Source organism: Dicentrarchus labrax, unplaced genomic scaffold (genome assembly GCF_905237075.1).
Source record: "Dicentrarchus labrax unplaced genomic scaffold, dlabrax2021, whole genome shotgun sequence".
NCBI classification, from domain to species: domain Eukaryota; kingdom Metazoa; phylum Chordata; class Actinopteri; family Moronidae; genus Dicentrarchus; species Dicentrarchus labrax.
In genome coordinates, this window is record NW_026136714.1 from 19,482,268 (window position 1) to 19,503,312 (window position 21,045).

At 38.9% G+C, this 21,045-nt stretch overlaps 1 protein-coding gene across 2 annotated transcripts in view; it reads left to right on the plus strand.

Annotated features, from left to right (window-relative positions):
* The window catches only part of adamts3 (ADAM metallopeptidase with thrombospondin type 1 motif, 3), a 144,519-nt gene that overhangs the window by 71,186 nt on the left and 52,288 nt on the right, over nt 1-21,045 (plus strand). For both annotated transcript variants that reach the window (XM_051421696.1, XM_051421697.1), the window contains exon 8: nt 9,231-9,336. In XM_051421696.1, the coding sequence (XP_051277656.1) occupies nt 9,231-9,336 (106 nt within the window). The remainder of the gene's footprint in view (nt 1-9,230; nt 9,337-21,045) is intronic.

Genomic DNA, 21,045 nt, shown 5'->3' on the forward strand with positions numbered 1-21,045 from the left:
GCTTTGGCTAATCCATTATTCCTTCCTTTATGTGGAGACAAAAGGGAATAAGGTGCAGTATATAGACATGTACCGGACATTACCTGAAAAGACCAAAACACTTGCAGACTTCACATTTTGTCAGTTATTGGGGTGCGTTTATATAATTCATTCACAGGAGTTGGACTGCTGTGTTTAACCAGGTAACAGCTTTGCCAGTAATCATAGGAATGAAATATCTGTTTCTTAGGTCTGTAGTGCTCTTTGTTCAGGATGACAACATATTTTGAGCCATTTACAGGAAAACAACCCTAGAAAACTTGGCTAAAACACAAAATATCATTGGCAGAAGACAGAGTTGTATCTGAAACAAGCAACTAGAGGTAAATTACTGCAGACAGTGTTGATGAGTTTGCTGTGATTAGCTTACATGAATTGGAAATACAATTTGTTTTGACCAATTAAACAAAAGCAGCTAGTTTTGTTGCGGGAAAGCAGTGCAATCTGGTGATAATGGAGTCTCCTGTTTATTGGTTACTGTTGTGTAGGGTGTGGGTGTGTAATCGATATTCCACTGAGAGACAAATCTTTTCTGCTTCATCCAAAGTCAAATTCAGCAGTATCATGGTGGCATTAGAAGAGAGGTCAGAGGATCACCAAAGTCAGTTTGATTCATCCTTTGGGGACCATGAATGTCAGCCCAGAATTTCATTGTAATCCATCTTATATCTGTCAAGACATTTCAGTCTGGGCGAAAACCACTGACTGACTGAGACCACTGCAGTCAAAATAGCGGCCACTAGAGTCCCTTGTTAGATAACAGGTTATTAAAACCTAGTCCAATAAACAACCTACCTGACACTTAATTTACACAGTGGGGGTGAATTGAAAAAATATAAGAAATGCAGCAAATAAAATTATTCCATTGTGTTTCGGACCAAAGAAAATCAGCTGCACATTCATGTGGTTAGATGGTTTCTGCTTGTTCAGGCATAAAATGTGATGCAGCTGAGGCTAAAATGACCAGTGACCTGTTATACAGCATCACACTCTATCAGAAATGTGAAACACTGTAGCACTTTCATCCACGACTAAAGTGGACCTGGTAGGTGAATCTCATGTTTATTTTGAAAACTGATTGTCCTCCAGTGCCACTAATGTATAGCAGACTTTCAGACATGGTTGTCATGGGAATAAAAGTCAAGGTACATGGACAGACCAGAGACTCCTGTCCATCTGGCAACATAGGTAGCATGAACCAATCTCTGTATGATCATGCAGGCTCAGACTCAGAGGGTATTTTCTGGTGTGTTGATTTTGTCACTGAACAGGTACTACTGGCGAAAATATTTGTTAGCCTGTGGCTATACCAGCTAATAACAGGCCAAAACATAAGTGTCAGTTGCTGACACCTAAGAAAGGATGCAACATGAGCTGAACCCTGGTGAGTTTTGACTCGTCTTCTGCAGTGTCGCCTTCCTGGACTGGGTGGTGGGAGTCTGGCCTGGCTTCCTTTTGCATTGCCAAAATACACTGAAAGCTCAGTGCTGGTTTCAGTTCATTATAGTAAGCACAGACAGAAATTATACCAAAATACATCAGGGATGATGGTAATTATTCAGGCACGTCAACTTTGTTGTGTTGGCTTCCTTCCTTCTCTCTCTTCTGACTCTCATATTAGGTAAGACCCCCCTTCTTGACAATCGGCAAACAATCACAAAGTGACCATGACATTCTGCAGAGCAGGAACTGCCACTCACAGATCAGTTTTTTATGATGTTGTGATTTGATCTGCAGGGTTACCTGTGTTTGAAAACTTTACACTAACACACACAGACAGATTATGCCATGTAGAAGCATGGAGGCAAGCAGTTTTCATGGACATGACTTTTGATATTTGACCTTGTAGACATGGAGTGGCTTTTTATTAGGGTTTGGTGATGGAGTAAGTTTGTAACACTGATACCATTTATACATCTATACCAATTTAGCTATGCTTTAATATCTGGCTTGTAGGCCGTGCTGGGAATAAGTAAGCAGGACATCTTTATGGCAATATTTGACAGGACTTTTTGATGAAGTACCTTTTTTAGATGGTATTTCACTGGAACAACAAAAATAACATTCATATATGATATTTACAATGATATAAAATGCAATATACTGTTATTAAAAGATTGTTATAGTAGTTGGTTGATAGGTTGTTGAGGTCACCCCCAAGTTGAGGGCTTTGGTTTAATCCCATTAGCAACACACTGAACCGTTTTCAGGGCCACAAGCATACACTGACTGCGTATGTGGTATAATGTGGTGTAATACCTTTTCATCTTCACTTCACTATCACTTCGCCTTGCAAAGGACTGCGTGAAGAAAAGTACTAAATCCGTGTGTTATTTTTTCTACCCCACTAGGCCTGGCACAGACAGAAAAAGGTCAGTGTGTGTTCATATTTTGATGAACAGCAAGCGATGCATCTAGTTCACACTGTGCACAGGGGAATTGAAGCAGCAGTGACAAATCAGCTGGGGTCTTCTGCACCTTAAAAAAGCCAAGAGACACTGTATTTTAGTGGTCTGTCCCCTGTGGGGATGCTTTGTAATTGAACTGAGTTCAAAGCTGTATCAAAACATTTGCTATTCAACCAATGTCTTCTTGCCTGCAGACATTCACAGTACACCTGGGATTTCTGTCGGTGCTTCACTTTTCAACAAAAACAGCAAGCAAGCGTTATTTAGTCAGAAAGATTCACAATGTCATTGTAGTTTTAGCATGGTAATAAAGTCCTGACTTTGCTTGTTGCTTGCTGTAATTTAGAATTAGGTAATGTCGGCTGTGAATTTAAAAGGTTTACCAACTGCAATGCCTTTTGGGGCTTTGCAACAGGGGAAATGTGAAATAAACCTCAAATGAACTAAGATGCTAACCAGCCTGGAATTTAAACAAAGATAGAGATTTTGTGAAAAGCAATATTTAATGCTACCTTTTTAATGGAGGCCCATGGTGTGTAAATTATTAAAGGAATAATCATAATATTATCTGTAAGGAATATGCAGTATAGACAATAAAAAACAAAACCAGAATAACCAAGAAGCAATTGTATACATTTCTAAAACTCAGCTTAGTATTATGAAATGTTATCAGCATTTATGTGATTGGCTGTTGCTTTGGTCCGAGCCAATCACATACCTGTTTGTCTTGATTGACAAAGGTTTTTCTGATGCAACGTGGCATTATAAAATAAAACTATATTGTAAAATAAAAACAGACTTTGGAAATATAATATTCAAAATGTCTTTTCTGGGCTACTGTAGAAACGTGGCGGTGCAACATGGCGGACTCTATAGACCCGCGGTATCTGTAGATAAAAACTACTAATTCTAAGGTAACAAAAACATAGCAATTCTTATTTTATATATATTTTATATACTAAAACATACCTATGAATGTTATATTCCATTTCTGTCATTAGATCCTCCTAAATGTCACACACTGGACCTTTAAATAGAAATATGCAACACTTGAAGAACATAAAAGAGGCACAAGGCTGTTTTTGTGCTAGACCTTTTTATTGTACTGTTTGAGCTTCAACTTAAAAATTAAAAATATGTTCTGTCTTTTATTTCTGTGCAAAAATCAAATCTTTGGAAGCTCCTTCTCATTTTTTTACACAGTATAACATACAGGAGAGGAGATAAGTGCTTCCATACTTCCATCCACCATTGGAAGCTATAGAGAAAATAAATGCTGCTGAATTGAATTGTTGAATTGCTGTGCTTACAGGTCATTTGTATTGCATACTTATGAATTAATACAAAACATTTATAATAATATATACTCTAGCTGCAGTATTTAAGTATCAAGCCGAAATCTTTAGGGAGAAATAAACCAATAGCTTTGGTAATGTTGAGCAGCTTCAATTATCTTTGATGCCATCACGGATATTAAGACATCATTGGCTGCATGCCTTCCTGTAGGACTCCACTAGTCAAAGGCAGAATTATTTCAATGCTGTCTGGGGAAAACATCTTACAATCACTTCTCTGCAGTCTTCCCTTGAGCCATTGTTAGATTTTGATAAGGACAGAGCCACGCTGTAAGCAAGATGTCATTAAGCTTCTCTATTTGAGTGTGACATGTTTTGAAATTGAATCATTTTCACAGGGTGAAATAAACAAAGCAATTGACCAGATTTCACCCCATGGACAGTGGACACACAATAAGAGGTTGACAGAAACAGTTGATGGTAAAGATGGAATGGAAATGCCAGTTCTGCCATCTCTAAATAGCTAATCTAATCCATCAGACACCACAGAAACAAACGTAATTGTGGCATTACGTTGGATCCTGCTTGTGATCCTGCTTTTCCTAAGCCTTACACACATAACATAATTAACATCAGATACCTTTCATTCCTTTCTTATCACTCAAATGAGACATATTCCCTCCAGAAACAACAACAATTTTGTTTTTTTTAGCTTCAAATAACCTTTTATCATGACTTAAATATATGTTAACAATGTGGCCAGCAGATCAGAAAACGCTCAGCCTCGTTGCGTCATTCAGAGACTTCAACTTTGCCAAAAAGGCAGAGCGGATGTTCTCAAAATGTCCGGCTGCTTTCTCAGTATGAGCTACTACACAGTGGGTTATGTGCTTTAAAGTAAATTAAAAGTTAATCTCATTATGTGAGGTGGGGAATGTTTAATAAAACTACCAGATGTGCAGATCATTCTGTCAAGTGCAGAAAAGCTTTCAAAATTGGTACAATCCGTGTCTCCTCTTTTGAGCACAATCTAGCGTATAATGGGCCTACTTATGTAATGGAAGTTCAAAGTGCAAGGAGACATTCTACACGTATAAGGTTTCCAAAAGTCAAGTCACTTTCATTTTCTTCTTTTCTTTGCTTCTTGGCTTGAATGGTCATGGATATCCCCTGGCTGAATCATCACTACAAAGATGAGCTACAGTGTTAGAAAATATGGGCAGTGAAAAGGTTGTGAACAGAAAACCATGACAAGAAAATTCAACTGTGAATGTCAGTGAGCATTTTGGTAAGAAATGTCCTGTTAACTAACATAATACTCTGTTATTTAAACCAACAGCGAGCCAAAGCTTCAACTAGAAATCTATTCATACATTCATTAAATCAATTCACTCTTGAATTAAGGGTACATTTAGGGTCAGATTCAGCAGCTAATGTGCTGCATTTTGTTCCCAATAACAACAATGAAGATTTAAACTCATCTGCCAAATCAAACTAACAGAAAAAGCATGATTTCTCAGAAACTGAGTTTAAATAACTTTAGGCTAACTGGGGCCCAACTAGCTTAGCAGTGCCAGACTTATTTGTAAATGCAAATTGTCCTGGATCTGCTCCAGTAATTTTCAGTTTCCAAGGGGTGTTATTAATAGGTGCAGACCAAAATGCCTCTGGGCACAATCGGACAGACCTTCAACCAATCATCTGTCAGTCTTCTTATTAAACCCTTCCCATATTAAAAAAACAGTTGTGATTAGGCCGTCCAGATGCAGGACAGGTGCAATTCAGTAATTCAGTTTGAATGGAAGAGTGGTAAGACCAGTGTTTCCAACTTGGTGACTTTCTTGCAAGATTTAGCAACTTTTCAGACTTTTCAAATTTTAACGATTTTATTTCTAGCGACTAGAAATAGCAAAAAATAGAGAAAAAAAAAGACAAATTTGGCGACTTAGTCAGACCACCAGGGAAAAGGCAGGAAATATATTGAAATATTGTGTAATTCTTCCCCATGCATGCTCGTCTGCCAACAGCAACAAGGTCTCTATCTTGACCACATTTTAATGTGTTATTGCCCTTAGTGTTTTTTGTTATTTTGTTTCTTGGTTTCTGTAGCACTTTGAGATTCTTTTATGAAAAGTGCTTTACAAATAAAATTTATTATTATTATTATTATTATTATTATTATTATTATTATTATTATTATTATTTATAATAACAATTTATTATTGTGCTCTGTTTCTCATTTGCTTGTGAGGGATGATAACTTTAGCTTTCACTGCAAGCTTGAGGCTCAAACTAGCTTTAAAGGCATCGGTTTTATTCAGTAATGTTTGGATTAATTCACACACAACTTCTAAACTTAATTGCAGTGACAAAGGCTCCTCAGATGAGTTTCTCTCTGTACTGAAACCTTTTAGAGTAGAGTGTATTCTGTGGTGTCTCATTCTGGTTTCAGGAATTTAGGTATTTTTTAGGGATTATCAATATTTACTATTATTTTGGGGCCATTAGACCTCCTGTCTTGATTCCCATAGCACTGTATCATCTAAAAATTCATCATTCTTCCATAACGAATATGTGCTTTCTTAATTATGGTGTTATTAATGCACTAACACTTCGTAACAACACATGATATACACCCTGGCTGCTATCCTTTCTGATTTTGCAACTGAAAGGTCCCAATTAATTTTGTGGATTTCTTCTTCTGGTTATTTCTTGTCATTTTCAATTGTATGTCCTACTGGTTACTTAGAGCGGCACCAAAGCAATAAAGCATTGCAACTGACCTTATTAAGTTATAGACAGATATTGTTACTGTCTTCAGTAACAACAGATAACTTCAGTTCAGTTACTTCAGTTACAAAAGAAAAAGAAAAACTAAAATCAAGGGTTAAGGGTTGAATATAGTTTAAGCAGTCTGGTTTAGGTTATAAATTGTTAATGTTAATATTGGGTGGTTTTGGAGTCCATATTTGTGTGCAATCTGCAGGCCTTAAAATAATCCCTGATCGCTCTATGCTGCAGCTTTTGGTGAGAGTGCATAACGATGAAACGGGCCATCAAATGAACTAATCCGGATATTTAAAAACTCTCATGAGAATTTTCTCATCTAGAGTAAGACAGATGGACTGAGTGCACTGTTTAGACATTCACCCAAAACTCTAAATGCAAGAGGAACAAAACTAGATTTTGAGAACTTCACCCCCCCCCCAATTCCCAGAGTGAATTACACCCTAGGGAAAGCATAACGCATGAAGAGTCAATTATGTTTGTCTGAGGCAGCACTGAGTGTTGCTATTTTCCCCCCTGATGCCAAAGAGCAAGGTCATATCAGGGTTTATTCTTTGCTTTTCCATTCAAATTTTCATTTAATTTTTTTTTCTCTGTTTTTAAATTTGACTTCAATATCATTTTGTTTGTTGTTGGTGTTTATTGTTAGGTCAGTTTGGTTGCTTTTCTGTTTATTTTAGTTCATTTCAACTCCAGTTTTTGTATTTGTGGTTATATACATCTACATATATATATAAATCAACAATTAAAAAAAACATGGCAATATGACTCATTCAAGAAGTTCACAGAATGAAAACAAACTGGCTTGATTGCGGTTTGGATGTCTACATGATCAATAATTTTAGGATTTCAGGACAGGCCATTATTACTGGCACGGCACCAAATATATATTAGTGCTGCACCAAAATCTATATTCCCTAATGTCTTTCTTTTGCCTGGCAGTGTGTGGTTCATCTATCTATTTGTGTTTTGGTGCTTAACAAGCTTAATCTCTATTCATTAGGTTGCAGCTACAGGTCTGTTACTGTCAGTAAAGTGGCAAAACAACCGAACAGAGCAAGGATTAGATAAAACAACACGTTTATTCTAATTTTGGCACAGTTAAGGTACCTCAGTGCTGCCAGCTGTAGCTCCTATACTCTCATTATTAATGTCAACAATGTGTTTGCAGCTGTAAACTGTAAAAAAAATATGAATTTCTGTCATAATTAATGATCCTGAAGGTGTACAATATGGAATGCTTCCTTCCTTCCTTCCTTCCATGCTGAATCTCCCACTACGCCTCCCCCTCCTGCTATGTTTGTATCATGTTTCTTGTTTTGTTGCAGAGCTCATGTTCACATGTATCATCACAATCCTGACACATATGTGATACATGTAAACACACACAATTCATTATTCATAACAGACAGAAATGCACACACGTCCTACTTAAAAGATAAGTTCACGGAAAGCAGTATTAGCCGATACCTATTACGGATCACTGGGTGTAGAGCCTTGTGTTTCTAGTGTAGCCTTGTTTATTTATATTTACTATTCTCAACAAAATTATTAATTGAGTATTAAAATGCATTAATTGTTAAATTATGAATTGACAACCAACTGTGTAATTATTGGCAGGCAACATGTTCAGAACGTCTCTCTCTCTCTCTCTCTCTCTCTCTCTCTCTCTCTCTCTCTCTCTCTCTCTCTCTCTCTCTCTCTCTCTGCAAAATGCTAAAATGAGTCCCTGACCCTTAATATACCGGCAGCCCACCCAAGTAAATATATGTGTGTCGAAGGCTGAATAACTTTCCCATGGAATAATATGAGTTTCATTTGCCCAGTTTTGTGAAACTCCTGCCTTCACTCCAGTATACAGTAGGTGAATGTTTTTTTGGGGCTCAAAGCATTAAAAAATTACATTTGAAAAATTCAGCAGCTCTCTCTCTCTCTCTTTCTGGAAACAATGTTCTGGTTACTCTAAATAATCCACAGACTTTATGTACTATTTCTTTGGAACTCAGTATTTTAATACATTCAAAAACAATACAAAAAAACTAGGATGTAGAGTTTTTGGAAATACAAGGTACTGACGTCTTCAGTTTGCCTCTTTCTGGACAACATGAAAAATGTAAGATCCTCCAGAGATAAAACGTAATCTACCATTTCTATTTTTTATTGACATAACAAATTAACTTATATATTGAATAAATCTGGTGTTTACTGCCAGTGTATTTCAATTGTTTTCACAGTTAATGTTGACAGTATCCTTTGCTGGTAACTGAAGCATGATGATGTTTTTGTAATATGGCAATTTAGAGAATGATCATATTTAGCTGATCTTAACTTTGTAAGTGTTTTAGTAGCATAAACCCATCACAGGTGGGATGTTAACCTCAGTCTCTGGTGTGAAAGTCCTGTGTGTATCGAGGTCACACTACCTGAATTGGAAAATATCTTGCCAGTTGAGGTAGCAATTTGATTTTGTCCAAAACAGATTTTTGTAACAATATTTTTTGTAAGGGATAAGTTTACTGTAATGCACTTAGGTATCATTTGAATTAACCAGCCATACAAGAACAGATACAGAAACTGAAACTGTACACGGGAAGAGTACAAACATGAGGAATGATTTAATTTCAACATTTGGACCGTTTTCTCATTCCTCATTTAATCATTTCTTACAGTACCTTCCATTCTTTCTTCTGATGTCCTTCAGGTTATGCACCAGTCACAGGGATGTGCCACCCAGTCCGGAGCTGCACCCTCAACCATGAAGACGGCTTCTCCTCAGCCTTCGTTGTGGCTCATGAGACCGGACATGTGTAAGTTCTTGTTATGTTCTTCCTTATTTGTCTGTGGAGGTCAGTGTTTGAAGCTCCTAAACACACACATTCCTCTTGCCAAGGTGACATTGTGTTGTATTGTGAGGGAAATCATTGTCAGAATACCACAGCTGCACATGTTGAGTGGGAACATCTTCCTGGGGCTTTTTTTCCCCATGATCTCTATTTTAAGTGACACAAGGGACCTTTAAGCAGATTGGCCTTCAGCACTCTGACAGTGAACATGTTGGCCTGTTATGGTGTGTTTATTGAATACATGTCCAAAAGCACAAGAACTCAGTCATGTACCTTTTCCCTTTTGCGACCTATCTTCCTGCAGCATATTTCACTTCTGAATTACAGATCTACGGTGGCCCTGAGGTGCAAATCACCACGGCAAATCAGAAAACACAACACAAAAAGAGAAAACACAACACAAAAAGAGAAAACACAACGGCAAATCAGAAAACACAACACAAAAAGAGAAAACACAACGGCAAATCAGAAAACATAACGACAAATCAGAAAACACAACGACAAAAGAGAAAACACAACACAAAAAGAGAAAACACAACGGCAAATCAAAAAACACAACACAAAAAGAGAAAACACAACGGCAAATCAGAAAACATAACGACAAATCAGAAAACACAACGACAAAAGAGAAAACACAACACAAAAAGAGAAAACACAACGGCAAATCAAAAAACACAACACAAAAAGAGAAAACACAACGGCAAATCAGAAAACACATAGATATGACTATTGGAACCCCTGTTTCTACCTCTCTTAGGTATCCCACATTAACATGGACGTATTAATACAATATTTTCCTTATGTAGTGGTTTGAATTTTCAGATTTGGCAACTTGAACGCATAGGTCTGGCGGTGTTGTGTTTCCGGTTCAAAGGACGGACCAGTTCTTTTGTCCAATCAGCGATGACTCATGTCGCCCGAGGGTACCTACCTTTTCCGGTTTGGTTAATGTTGTTGTGTTTTCTGATTTGCCATTGTGTTTTCTCTTTTTGTGTTGTGTTTTCTGATTTGCCGTTGTGTTTTCTGATTTGCCGTTGTGTTTTCTGATTTGCCATTGTGATTTGCACCTCAGGGCCACCGTACAGATCACAACAACACTACTCTCTCACAATGTCTCACACACACAAAGAGACACCAAACACACTCACATGTGCTGGAAAAATAATTGAAGCCTGCATGTTACATTTTAACAACAGAAATGTCAGAGATAATCACATATTGAATGATGAGTAGACGCACTCACTGAACAACTCATACATTACATTTAGATTCACGTTGCTAGGCAAACTCCAAATTCCGCAGAAATGCAAATCTTGCACGTGACCATCAAAACATGCAGGTTGAATTTGCCTTGCTCATGTATGTGATACAGAAAAAGTAAAGAAACTGGAAAAAAGACAAATCTGATAAGAATTATGGATGAGAGGTTTATACAGGCTGTGTCCAAGATCACTCACTGCTACTGTTACTGCAGGGAACTGCATTCGACCACCGCCATTTTATTTAAATAGTCTGAATTCGTATGAAATGTATTCACTATATAGTATAGAGGGGAAAAAAGTAAAAAATAACATGAATTCACTTCAGAAGTCTCTGCAAACAAACACACCACAGTAAAAAAAATAGCTACAATATTAATTATTACAATTAACAGTGCGAAATGTATGCGCATTTGATTCATGCGTAAATTTCATGTGACAGTACACTAATCACAAAATGATGATAATTCACATGTTAAATTAAATCAATTTTCTCTATTTTACAGGTTAACTCACATATTATGAGTGACACAGCCCATGTTTAGAGTCATGTTGTTAGGCAACCCACAGTATGAGATAAATCAATCATCAGACAAATTCTTACACAACTCAAAGATTTACATCCATCAAAAAACTGTGATAATAAGTGGATATTTTCAAAGTAATAAGGCCAAGAAAGATACCAAGTAAACCAGAATTGGATAGCACTGTGGATGGAGTATTAAGAGAGCTGGAAACAGTCCAGCGGAGTCAGCCTTGATGCCAATTTGTCCTTGTGGCCAACCACTGAAACTTCCCTGCAGCCTAAAAAGCATTTTCCTCATAGACAATACCTATTATAAAAGAGAGGTAAAACTGGACACCTCCAACTGCAAACATTTATTATTAGTAGTCATTAATACTCTTTGTGTTGTTAATGTTTATATTAAGTAGCTTTTTGGTATTTGTACCAGAGATGGGGACTCGAGTTTGCGACTCAGACTTGAGTCGCACTTAAGTCGCACACACAGAGACTTCAGTCTTGACTTGGACTCGTGCTCAAAAGTCTTCAGACTCGACTCGGACTCATGTTTTGGGACTCGTGAACAATCATTATGTTTTCTTTTTTGGCGTATTAATATTGAGGAAACTCTGAAACGTCTGACAAGCTTAATGTGATTCCTTCCTTTTTTTTCATGGTAATCATGGTAAACATATTACGCATTGGGTGCGCGCCTCGCGGCCTCACACACTAGTACCTCGGATGACGCCTATGGCGACCGGCGGACACCTGCAGCTGCTGCTGTACCATTTGGTTATAAAAACTTCAAACAGGACTTCACCAACAAAAGGAGCGCTGACTGCAAAGTCTGCGGTACCCGAATCAAGGATGCTTGATCCATCACATCAAGTTTTATCAGGCACCTGAGAACTCACCCGGATAGGTCAGTCACATTAGCGCATATGGACGGTTAGCTCAGCATCAGCTATGTAACGCACTTAGCTTGCTACTAGCTTTGTAACTGAATATTTGAATAGATGAGTGAATGCTAGTTTGCTTGTCGCACTTGTTTGCATTGAGTGGCGTTGACATGACGTAAAAAAAAAAAAAGGTCGGGTAACGAAAATCATCTAAGTTGCCACCATCTAACTTACTGGCTAATGTTAACCGTAGAAAAATACATAGTTATACTGTCGGCTTACAGGCAGGTTACAGGTTAATTGTTGACGACATATTGTTAATGTTGCAGGTTTACCAGGTTACCATTACACTGAGTTTGAGTGAGAGGATAGAGGAATGTGTCATTAGAGACCCAGTGTAATTAAAGGGACATTGTGTAGGAATTTCTCCCATCTAGCAGTGAAATTGTATTTTGCATTCAAACGAATAGTGCTCTCTAGTGCCTCGCGTTTTCAAATGCGTATTGCAACTACGGTAGCCGTTATGTACCAAGAAGCCTACCTGTCGAGGAGAAAGCAGGCAACTTCAGCGTCCCTTTGAAAGTCTTTCTCCTTCATTAGCTCTTTCCACCTGGGAAAAGCTACCCCGATGTTGACCCTCTTTTTTTTTAATTTGCCAGCCACGTTGCCTTTTTAATTCCGCTTTTTTGCCGACGAGGATTCCTTCTCCTGTGGCTCGGCATAAGTATGATCCTCCATTATTAACTAAAGTGCAGTGCAGACTTTCAAATGTGCCGGGGCAGTGACAAGCGCCTCTCACTGATCTCCTTCTCTGTTATAGCTGGTTTCAATCACGTGACGCTGGCTCTGAACGAAAACGCGTTGTGATTTAGCTAGACAGGTAGGCTAGAGCTTTATGTCCCTCTCAGTGAGTATAGTTTTTCAAAATGGCGGAACGACATGGAAGCCTCCATGGACTTGCCCGTCCAATGTATATACAGATAACAAATTCTTCGCTTAGGAGGATAAGTCAGATCACTGGCAGAGGTAATTTTATACCAATGAGGACACATTTATGAATGAAGACATTGATTTTAGCTAATAAAATACTTAAAACACTACACAATGTCCCTTTAAACAATACGGTTGCAGAGTGCAAACCTTTAACTTTTTTGTCCACTGGCAAAATGGCTAGACTAGTGAATGTTGAAATTTTACCAGCCACTCAATAGATTGCCATTGTTATTTTGGCTGGTGAGTGCAGCATACAGTACCAGCCACTTGCATGATTTACCAGCATCTGAGTGGTGTTAATTTTGTGTCCAGCAGATGTAGCTAACTATAACTAAGATTGTATGATTAGTTATTATTGCATGACTAATAATGTTAGATTTACAAGATTACAAGATTACAAGATTACTTTATTTGTCACATACAGAAGTCCCAGAGTAACATGCAGTGAAATGTCTCCTGGTTACTCCTAAACTGGCCTTATAAATAGAATAAATAAGATAAATATGAATACAATCAAACTAATATGATGTAAATATTGTAATTAAATATAATCTAAATAATGTAATCAGAAATGAAAATATGTGCAAGGGTGTGTGTATGTGTGTGTCAGGCTGAGTCCTGGTGGTTGGGGGAGTGGTCAAGTTGAGTTTTGGTTCAGGAGTCTAATGGCCTGAGGAAATAGCAATATTTTCCTGTTATCCTGAGTTAGTCTATATGTTTTTTGCTTTTTTTTGTGAACACATTTTTTATTGCAAATAACACAGAAGTAACATATACAAGTGTTTAAAGTACTTTTAAGTGTTTTGCTTACAAGTTGTTTGCATTTAGCTAAAGTGTGATGTTTTGCACTAATTGGAATGATGTTAATTACAATGTCTTTGACTGGGTGAGGTGTAACATTTTCTATATTTGTTGTATGTTTGCTGTATGTTCATGTTGGAAGAATACAGTTTCCTTTAAAGGAAAGCATTCATTGTGTGTTTTCTTCATATTGCATTGCAATAGCCTGTTTAAAGTAATATAACAAACAACTAATCAGTACTGATACTGTATGCTAATAGATAAAGGAGTGATAATAATACAGTAAATGCTTGGAATTTCTTAGACATAGCTGTGCAGTATTCTTAGTAGACCGGAAAGCAGCAGATGACAGAAGGCTCATTACAACCAGAAGAGACATATGACTTTTAATTTTTAGAGACTTGAGACTTGACTTGGACTTGCAAAAAAAGACTTGTGAACATCTCTGATTTGTACAACCTAGAAATTCTAGATTTTCTTGGGCTGCACAACATAGGAGCAAAGCCGACAAAGAGAGAGACATTTTTTGCATAAAATATAAATTGACTCTGATGGAATGAAAGTGCACCCTCTTGTATGATAAGAAGTATCGAATATATCTTATGCTACTTTACATACATGAGATCTAGAGAGACATAGAGGAAGACTTATGAGCTGTGGGAAAGGCTGGACCACTCTATACGTTCAACACCGACAACATCAGACAGTGCCAGAGGGAGGACGTCACATGAAGCAGTATCAGCCAGGATGGAGGCATCAATGGGTTTAAAATGTTCAGAGTCAACTGATTTTAACCCTGACCCTGACTTAGAAAGGGAGGCAGGATGGTGCTGTAGAGAAAAGATACCGGGTGTCTTTTAGCAGGAGCAGCAGCTGTTTGACAGAATCCACCAGCTAAGACAGCGAGGATCTATCCTGCTGAAATGTCCCTGAGCAAGACACAGAATCCTTAAACTTTGCGGTTGTTGCTTTGCTGCTGACCCTAGAGGCAAGTGAACATGCAGTTTCATCTTCAAGGATCAATAGACTAGACCAGGGGGAAAAAATCATATGAAAACAATGTGGAAACCAAGAGCTGGGCTGTACACACACACACACACACACACACACACACACTCACACACACACACACACACACACACACACACACACACACACACACACACACACACACACACACACACACAGCTTTCTAGTGCTGAGAGGAGATCATGGAGTGGAAATTCTGAGGCAACTCCAAAAATTCTTTTAACTCAGTTTCAGGATTAAATCCTAAATTGGCTGTTGGTATTCACAAATCCTGAAAAAGTCTCTGGGAACAGTTAAAATCGTACATGCCTCCTAAATGGCTGCATGAGGCAGGGACAGGAAGAAAGATTCTTAAATGGAGTTGCAGTGAATATTGTGCTTCGATAATATACATACTCAATAATCAATAATAATAAAGGTTTTTTAACAGCCTCAGTTCAGTTGATGTTTCACTGGATATGTGCAAAATGCACACAAATTTGGGTATATGTGGGATTTCTAAAGGGATATGTTGTAGGAGTGGAAACAGGGACAAGTTTAAGAAGTCCAAATACAAGTTTAGGAAGGCGGTGAGAGAAGTTAAACGACAGTACTCTGAGAAACTCAAACATCACTTCTCAGCCAATGACTCTGGTTCTGTCTGGAAGGGGCTCAGACAGATAACAAACTACAAGCCCAAAACCCCCCACTCCATCAATTGCGCCTGGCAAATGAGATGAATGAGTTCTACTGCCGCTTCGACAGACAAAGGTGCAGTCCTAACACCTTCCCCCGTGACACCCCTCAACAACCCCACCTCTCCAGTCCCCCCCCCAGCTCAGCAGGAGCCGGGGCCACTCCACAACTTCACACCTATGTGAATCTCTCCTCCTCCACCACAGTGACGACTCTCTGCCTACAAGAGAGGGACATCAACAGGCTCTTCAAGAGGCAGAACCCCAGCAAAGCAGCCGGACCAGATTCTGTCTCTCCATCCACCCTGAAGCACTGTGCTGACCAGCTGTCTCCGGTGTTCACGGACATCTTCAACACCTCATTGGAGACATGTCATGTGCCAGCCTGCTTCAAGTCATCCACCATCATCCCTGTACCCAAAAAAGCAAGGACCACAGGACTAAATGACTACAGACCTGTTGCCCTCACCTCTTTGGTCATGAAGTCTTTTGAGCACCTTTCCCACCTGAAAGCCATAACGGACCCACTCCTGGACCCCCTGCAGTTCGCCTACAGAGCCAACAGGTCTGTAGATGATGCGGTTAACATGGCCCTGCACTTATTCCTCCAGCATCTGGACTCCCCAGGAACCTACGCCAGGATCTGCGTTTAACACCATCATCCCAGCTCTGCTACAGGACAAGCTCTCCCAGCTCACTGTGCCTGGCTCCACCTGCAGGTGGATCACAGATTTCCTGTCTGACAGGAAACAGCACGTGAAGCTGGGGAAAAATGTCTCTGACTCCCAGACCATCAGCACCGGTTCCCCCCAAGGCTGCGTTCTTTCTCCTCTACTCTTCTCCCTGTACACCAACAGCTGCACCTCCAGTCACCAGTCCGTCAGGCTACTGAAGTTTGCGGATGACAACTCCCTCATTGCGCTCATCTCTGGTGGAGATGAGTCCGCCTACAGATGGGAGATTGACCATCTGGTGACCTGGTGCAGCCAGAACAACCTGGAGCTAAATGCTCTGAAAACAGTGGAGATGGCTGTGGACTTTAGAAAGAACCCAGCCCCACCCGCCCCCATCATCCTGTGTGAGTCCCTAGTTGACTCTGTAGAATCCTTCCGCTTCCTGGGTACCATCATCACCCAGGACCTCCAGTGGGAGCTGAACAACAGCTCCCTCACCAAGAAAGCCCAGCAGAGGATGTACTTCCTGCGGCAGCTGGGGAACTTCAACCTGCCAAAGACGATGATGCTGCACTTCTACACCGCCATCATCAAGTCCATCCTCACCTCATCCATCACCCTCTGGTACGCTGCTGCCTGCTGGTGCCACTGCCAAGGACAAGGGCAGACTGCAGCGTATCATTCGTTCCGCTGAGAAGGTGATCGGCTGCAACCTGCCATCCCTCCAGGACCTGTACGTCTCTAGGACCCTGAGGCTTGCAGGCAAGATTGTGGCTGACCCCTCCCACCCTTGCCACAAACTCTTTGACCCTCTCCCCTCTGGCAGGAGGCTACGGTCCATCAGAACCAAAACCTTTCGCCACAAATACAGTTTCTGCCGTCTGCAGCTGGCCTCATTAACAAGGCCCAGACCCCCCACTGTCACTGACTCTCATACCCACCCTGTATATACAGTATGCATTACATTAATGCACTCCCGTCTTCTGTACAGTTGTCCTATCGTTTCTTATCTTTCTTATCTTTATTTATCTATATTTTTTTTAAAAGTACTTTATTCTTGTGTGATTTTTATGTGACTTGTATATTTTTGTGTGATTTATATATTTATCTTTTATTTTTATTTTTTTTGTGTGATTGTATATTTTGAGCACCATTGCACCAAGACAAATTCCTTGTAGGTGTAAAAACCTACCTGGCGATAAATCTGATTCTGATTCTGATTCTTATTCTGATTGTATTTCAGTGTCATCATCAGGAAATGTCTTTAGTTTTAGTCTTTGTCAAATTTGGTCAAATTAGTTAACACAAGCATGAGGAGGCTATATATATTTATTGAGACTGGAATAATTGTGTTTGTACTGTAATACCTATTCTGAACTTCTTAAATCTTTCCCTTGACAAATACCCTAATATTATTATATTATTATAATACCCTAATATTATTATTTGGAAAAAACCTAAAATTAATACTAAAACAAGTAAAACTTAACTAAAAAAAGAAAACTGAAACAAAACTGAATTGAAAACAAAAATTAAAAACCAAATAGAAATAAAAACTGAAATGAAAAATACAAAACTGTAACTCTGGTTTAAACACAGAAACAAATTACCTTTCCTGCTTCCCGACCTCAACTGTCGCACCACAATGGCGCTTGAGATTGTATTACCTGGGTTGTCCGGTTAGCTCAGTCGGTAGAGCTGGCAACCCAAATACGCAGCGGCCCGGGTTCGGGTCCGACCTGCGGCCCTTTGCTGCATGTCATCCCCTCTCTCTGGCCCTCTTTCCTGTCTATCTCTCTCTGTCAAATAAAGGCCTATAGGCCAAAAAAATTATACTTAAAAAAAAAGAGAGATTGTATTACCTGGACAACAGCAGCTTTGTCCTTGCAGATAAGTCAGCCAGCTGTTGCATGAATTTCCACAAAAAATAAATGTCTACCTGTCTTGAAACCATCTGTGCTCCAACCTTTCCAGAAGGTTTTACAGAGGCATTTTGCATCCAGGTGCATCTCTGGGGGCCATGTCAGTCCTGGGACTTTTGATGGAGGAAAAGCAAAATTGGATCATAAGGGCCCTGCAAATATAATGTTCAAATTTCAGACCAGGAAGAATTGTATTGTGACATGAGCTGTGGAGGAGTTCTCCCGTCTCCTCATTTGACTCCCAAAATGTCACCTTCAGGGACCACAAACAAAGGATAAGAAGTCCAAGGGCAGGCACATACCCTCTTTCATTGTAATTAACCTGTTACCATGGTTAGGACCATTATTTCATGTGATGTCTTGAAAGATGTCATAAAGTAGTATCAGATCATTATTTCTTCAGGTTACAGTGTTGTCCGAGAGGAGGAATTCCAGGAATAGTAATGACTCACAGTAAATACCTGGCCTAATTACTTTCAGTATGTTTACATACATATACCTTATTTTGAATATTTTAAAAAGCTGAATATGTGGTCCATTTAATCACATATAAAGTACGTCCTACTTATATTTGAAACTTATATTATGCCATTGTAATACAAAGTTTAAGCCAACAGAGGCTCAACAGCCTCCTCAGAAGTTCTTTGTAGTGGAATCCGAAGGGATGTTGATTAAATCAGCAGCAGTCAAACATCAGACAGAAAGGGTGACATTGAAGAGACATGACACACAGAGAGAAAAGCAACAAAGAGGAAGTCGTGAACAAGATGTCTCAGACACACTCACCCACACTGCAAGTCTGCACATTGTGTTGGCAGCTGGGTTGAGTCTGCGGGCGTATTTGGTCATTTTGTTGTATAAAAGCTAAAAAGGCCAGCAATTTCTGTTGTTGTTCCTCTGGTTTTAATAGACCACACACTGATTTAGAAAAGCACTTTAGCATTTTAGAAAAGCACTCGAATATTGACTAGACTTAAAGACTTTATTAATATTGACTCAGACTTTTAGCAGACATCTGCCACCCAATCAGAAAAATCCAAACAGCCTTACCTAGTGCCAGTGTTTGGTTTGTCTCTTCTGGGCTGCTGTAGAAACCTGAAGATCAATGGACTCCATAGACGACATCCCGTGGCGTCTGTAGATAAAAACAGCTCATTCTATGATAACAAAAACACAACAATTCCTATATTCAGGTGATAATACTCTAAAGAAAACATATCTATGAATTATATTCTATTTCTGACAATTGATCCTTCTAAATGTTAAATGCTAAAAAGTCTATTTACTAGCTTTTTCTTGAAGAACATTCCATTTCACAATGTTTGGAGTTGGAATGCCTATAAATGCTATTTTTTTTCTTTCTTTGCTGTATAGCAGATTGAACATTACATTTCAACCAGTGACAATTAATTTTAAATTTGTGAGCATTATCAAGTCGCTGCACTACCTCTTTCATCGTCTGCCTTCCTGCTACAACCCCATTTTATCATCTGGTTTTTATATATTTTTTTAAGAAACCATGAATAAAGTGTCTGAGTAAAGTATGCTTTTTATTAAAATTATTTTCTCATTTCTGATGGAAATTTGCATTACAAAACAAAATGCACATCAACAACAATTTCACAAGCTGATACCACAGCTGCAGAACTGCTTCAACATTCCGTGCATTTCTAAAAATAACTGAATAGGAATTTGTGTTGGTGACAATGGAAAACACAGTATCGACGCCTCAACATGCTGACACAAGTATATATTGATGCTATTTGTATGTTAGCACAACATGACCTCTCACTGAAAGCAAGGGCAGTACAGGATGTACAGCAGTGCATACTGGACACATCAGCTTCTTCTTTTTCTCAGTTCAGTATTTTTTTTCTCAAACAGTATTGTTTGAGAACAACAATGAATGCATCCTTAATAATCCAAAATGTTTTTCCAATTATTATAAGCAACAACAGTAGCAACAACTACACTAATAGTAGTGACTGACGATGATGATCATGAAGAAGATGATGACGACGACAACAGCAACGATGGGGGACAATGAGCAGTAAAAAAGGCGTCTTATGTAATGTAATGATTGCTAAAGCCCAAAGGAACACCATATGGTGAAAGAAATTACCGTTTAAGGCAGTGTATTGTAAATTGTCAGGTATTAATAACAGTTACATTAATGGCCTTTACAATTTACCTAAGACTAAGTCTGTTGAGTCCAGTTACATTTTGATAAATTAGAAAATGTTTATTCTCTCAAACTTGCCAGCAGCAGGTATCAGTGCTCTGTGTGGGCAAGAGCGGGTTCTCCACTAATCGGAAGGTTGTTGGTTCGATCCCCAGCTCCTCCTGCCACATGTTGAAGTATCCTTGAGCAAGATACTGAATCCCCAAATTGCTCCTGATGCTTTGCATCGGTGTGTGAATGTGAATGAATGAGTTAGTTTCTCTTTGATGCCCTTTGCCATCACTGAGTGAATGTGTGTGAAAGGGTAGTGCAAAAGTGCTTTGAGTGGTCGGAAGACTAGAAAGGCGCTATAACCGTACATAGATATCTTCCACGGTTTGTAACATAGTTTCTGTAGAATCAATTTGAAATACTCTTCTGTAGGTTTTATCTTCTAAAATCTGTGAGGCACCTTTTCATCAAAGTTATACAAAACATCAAGAAATTCATTGGAAACTCCTTCATTTCAAAGTTGCGGGTATTGATCTTGTTATACATTATTAATGCTTAATCTCTGTTTTATAATAATATTTTGAAGTTTGAAAGTTTATTTTTGACCTTGGAAATAGTGTTTTGCCCCAACTTCAGGTCCACTAACTAGCCTTTTCTGAAATTTTCAACCACATCGTCATCAGCAAATGTAATTGCTCAGTTGCCATGGAGTTGGATATGTTGACATGTGAGCTCTGTAGTCATTAT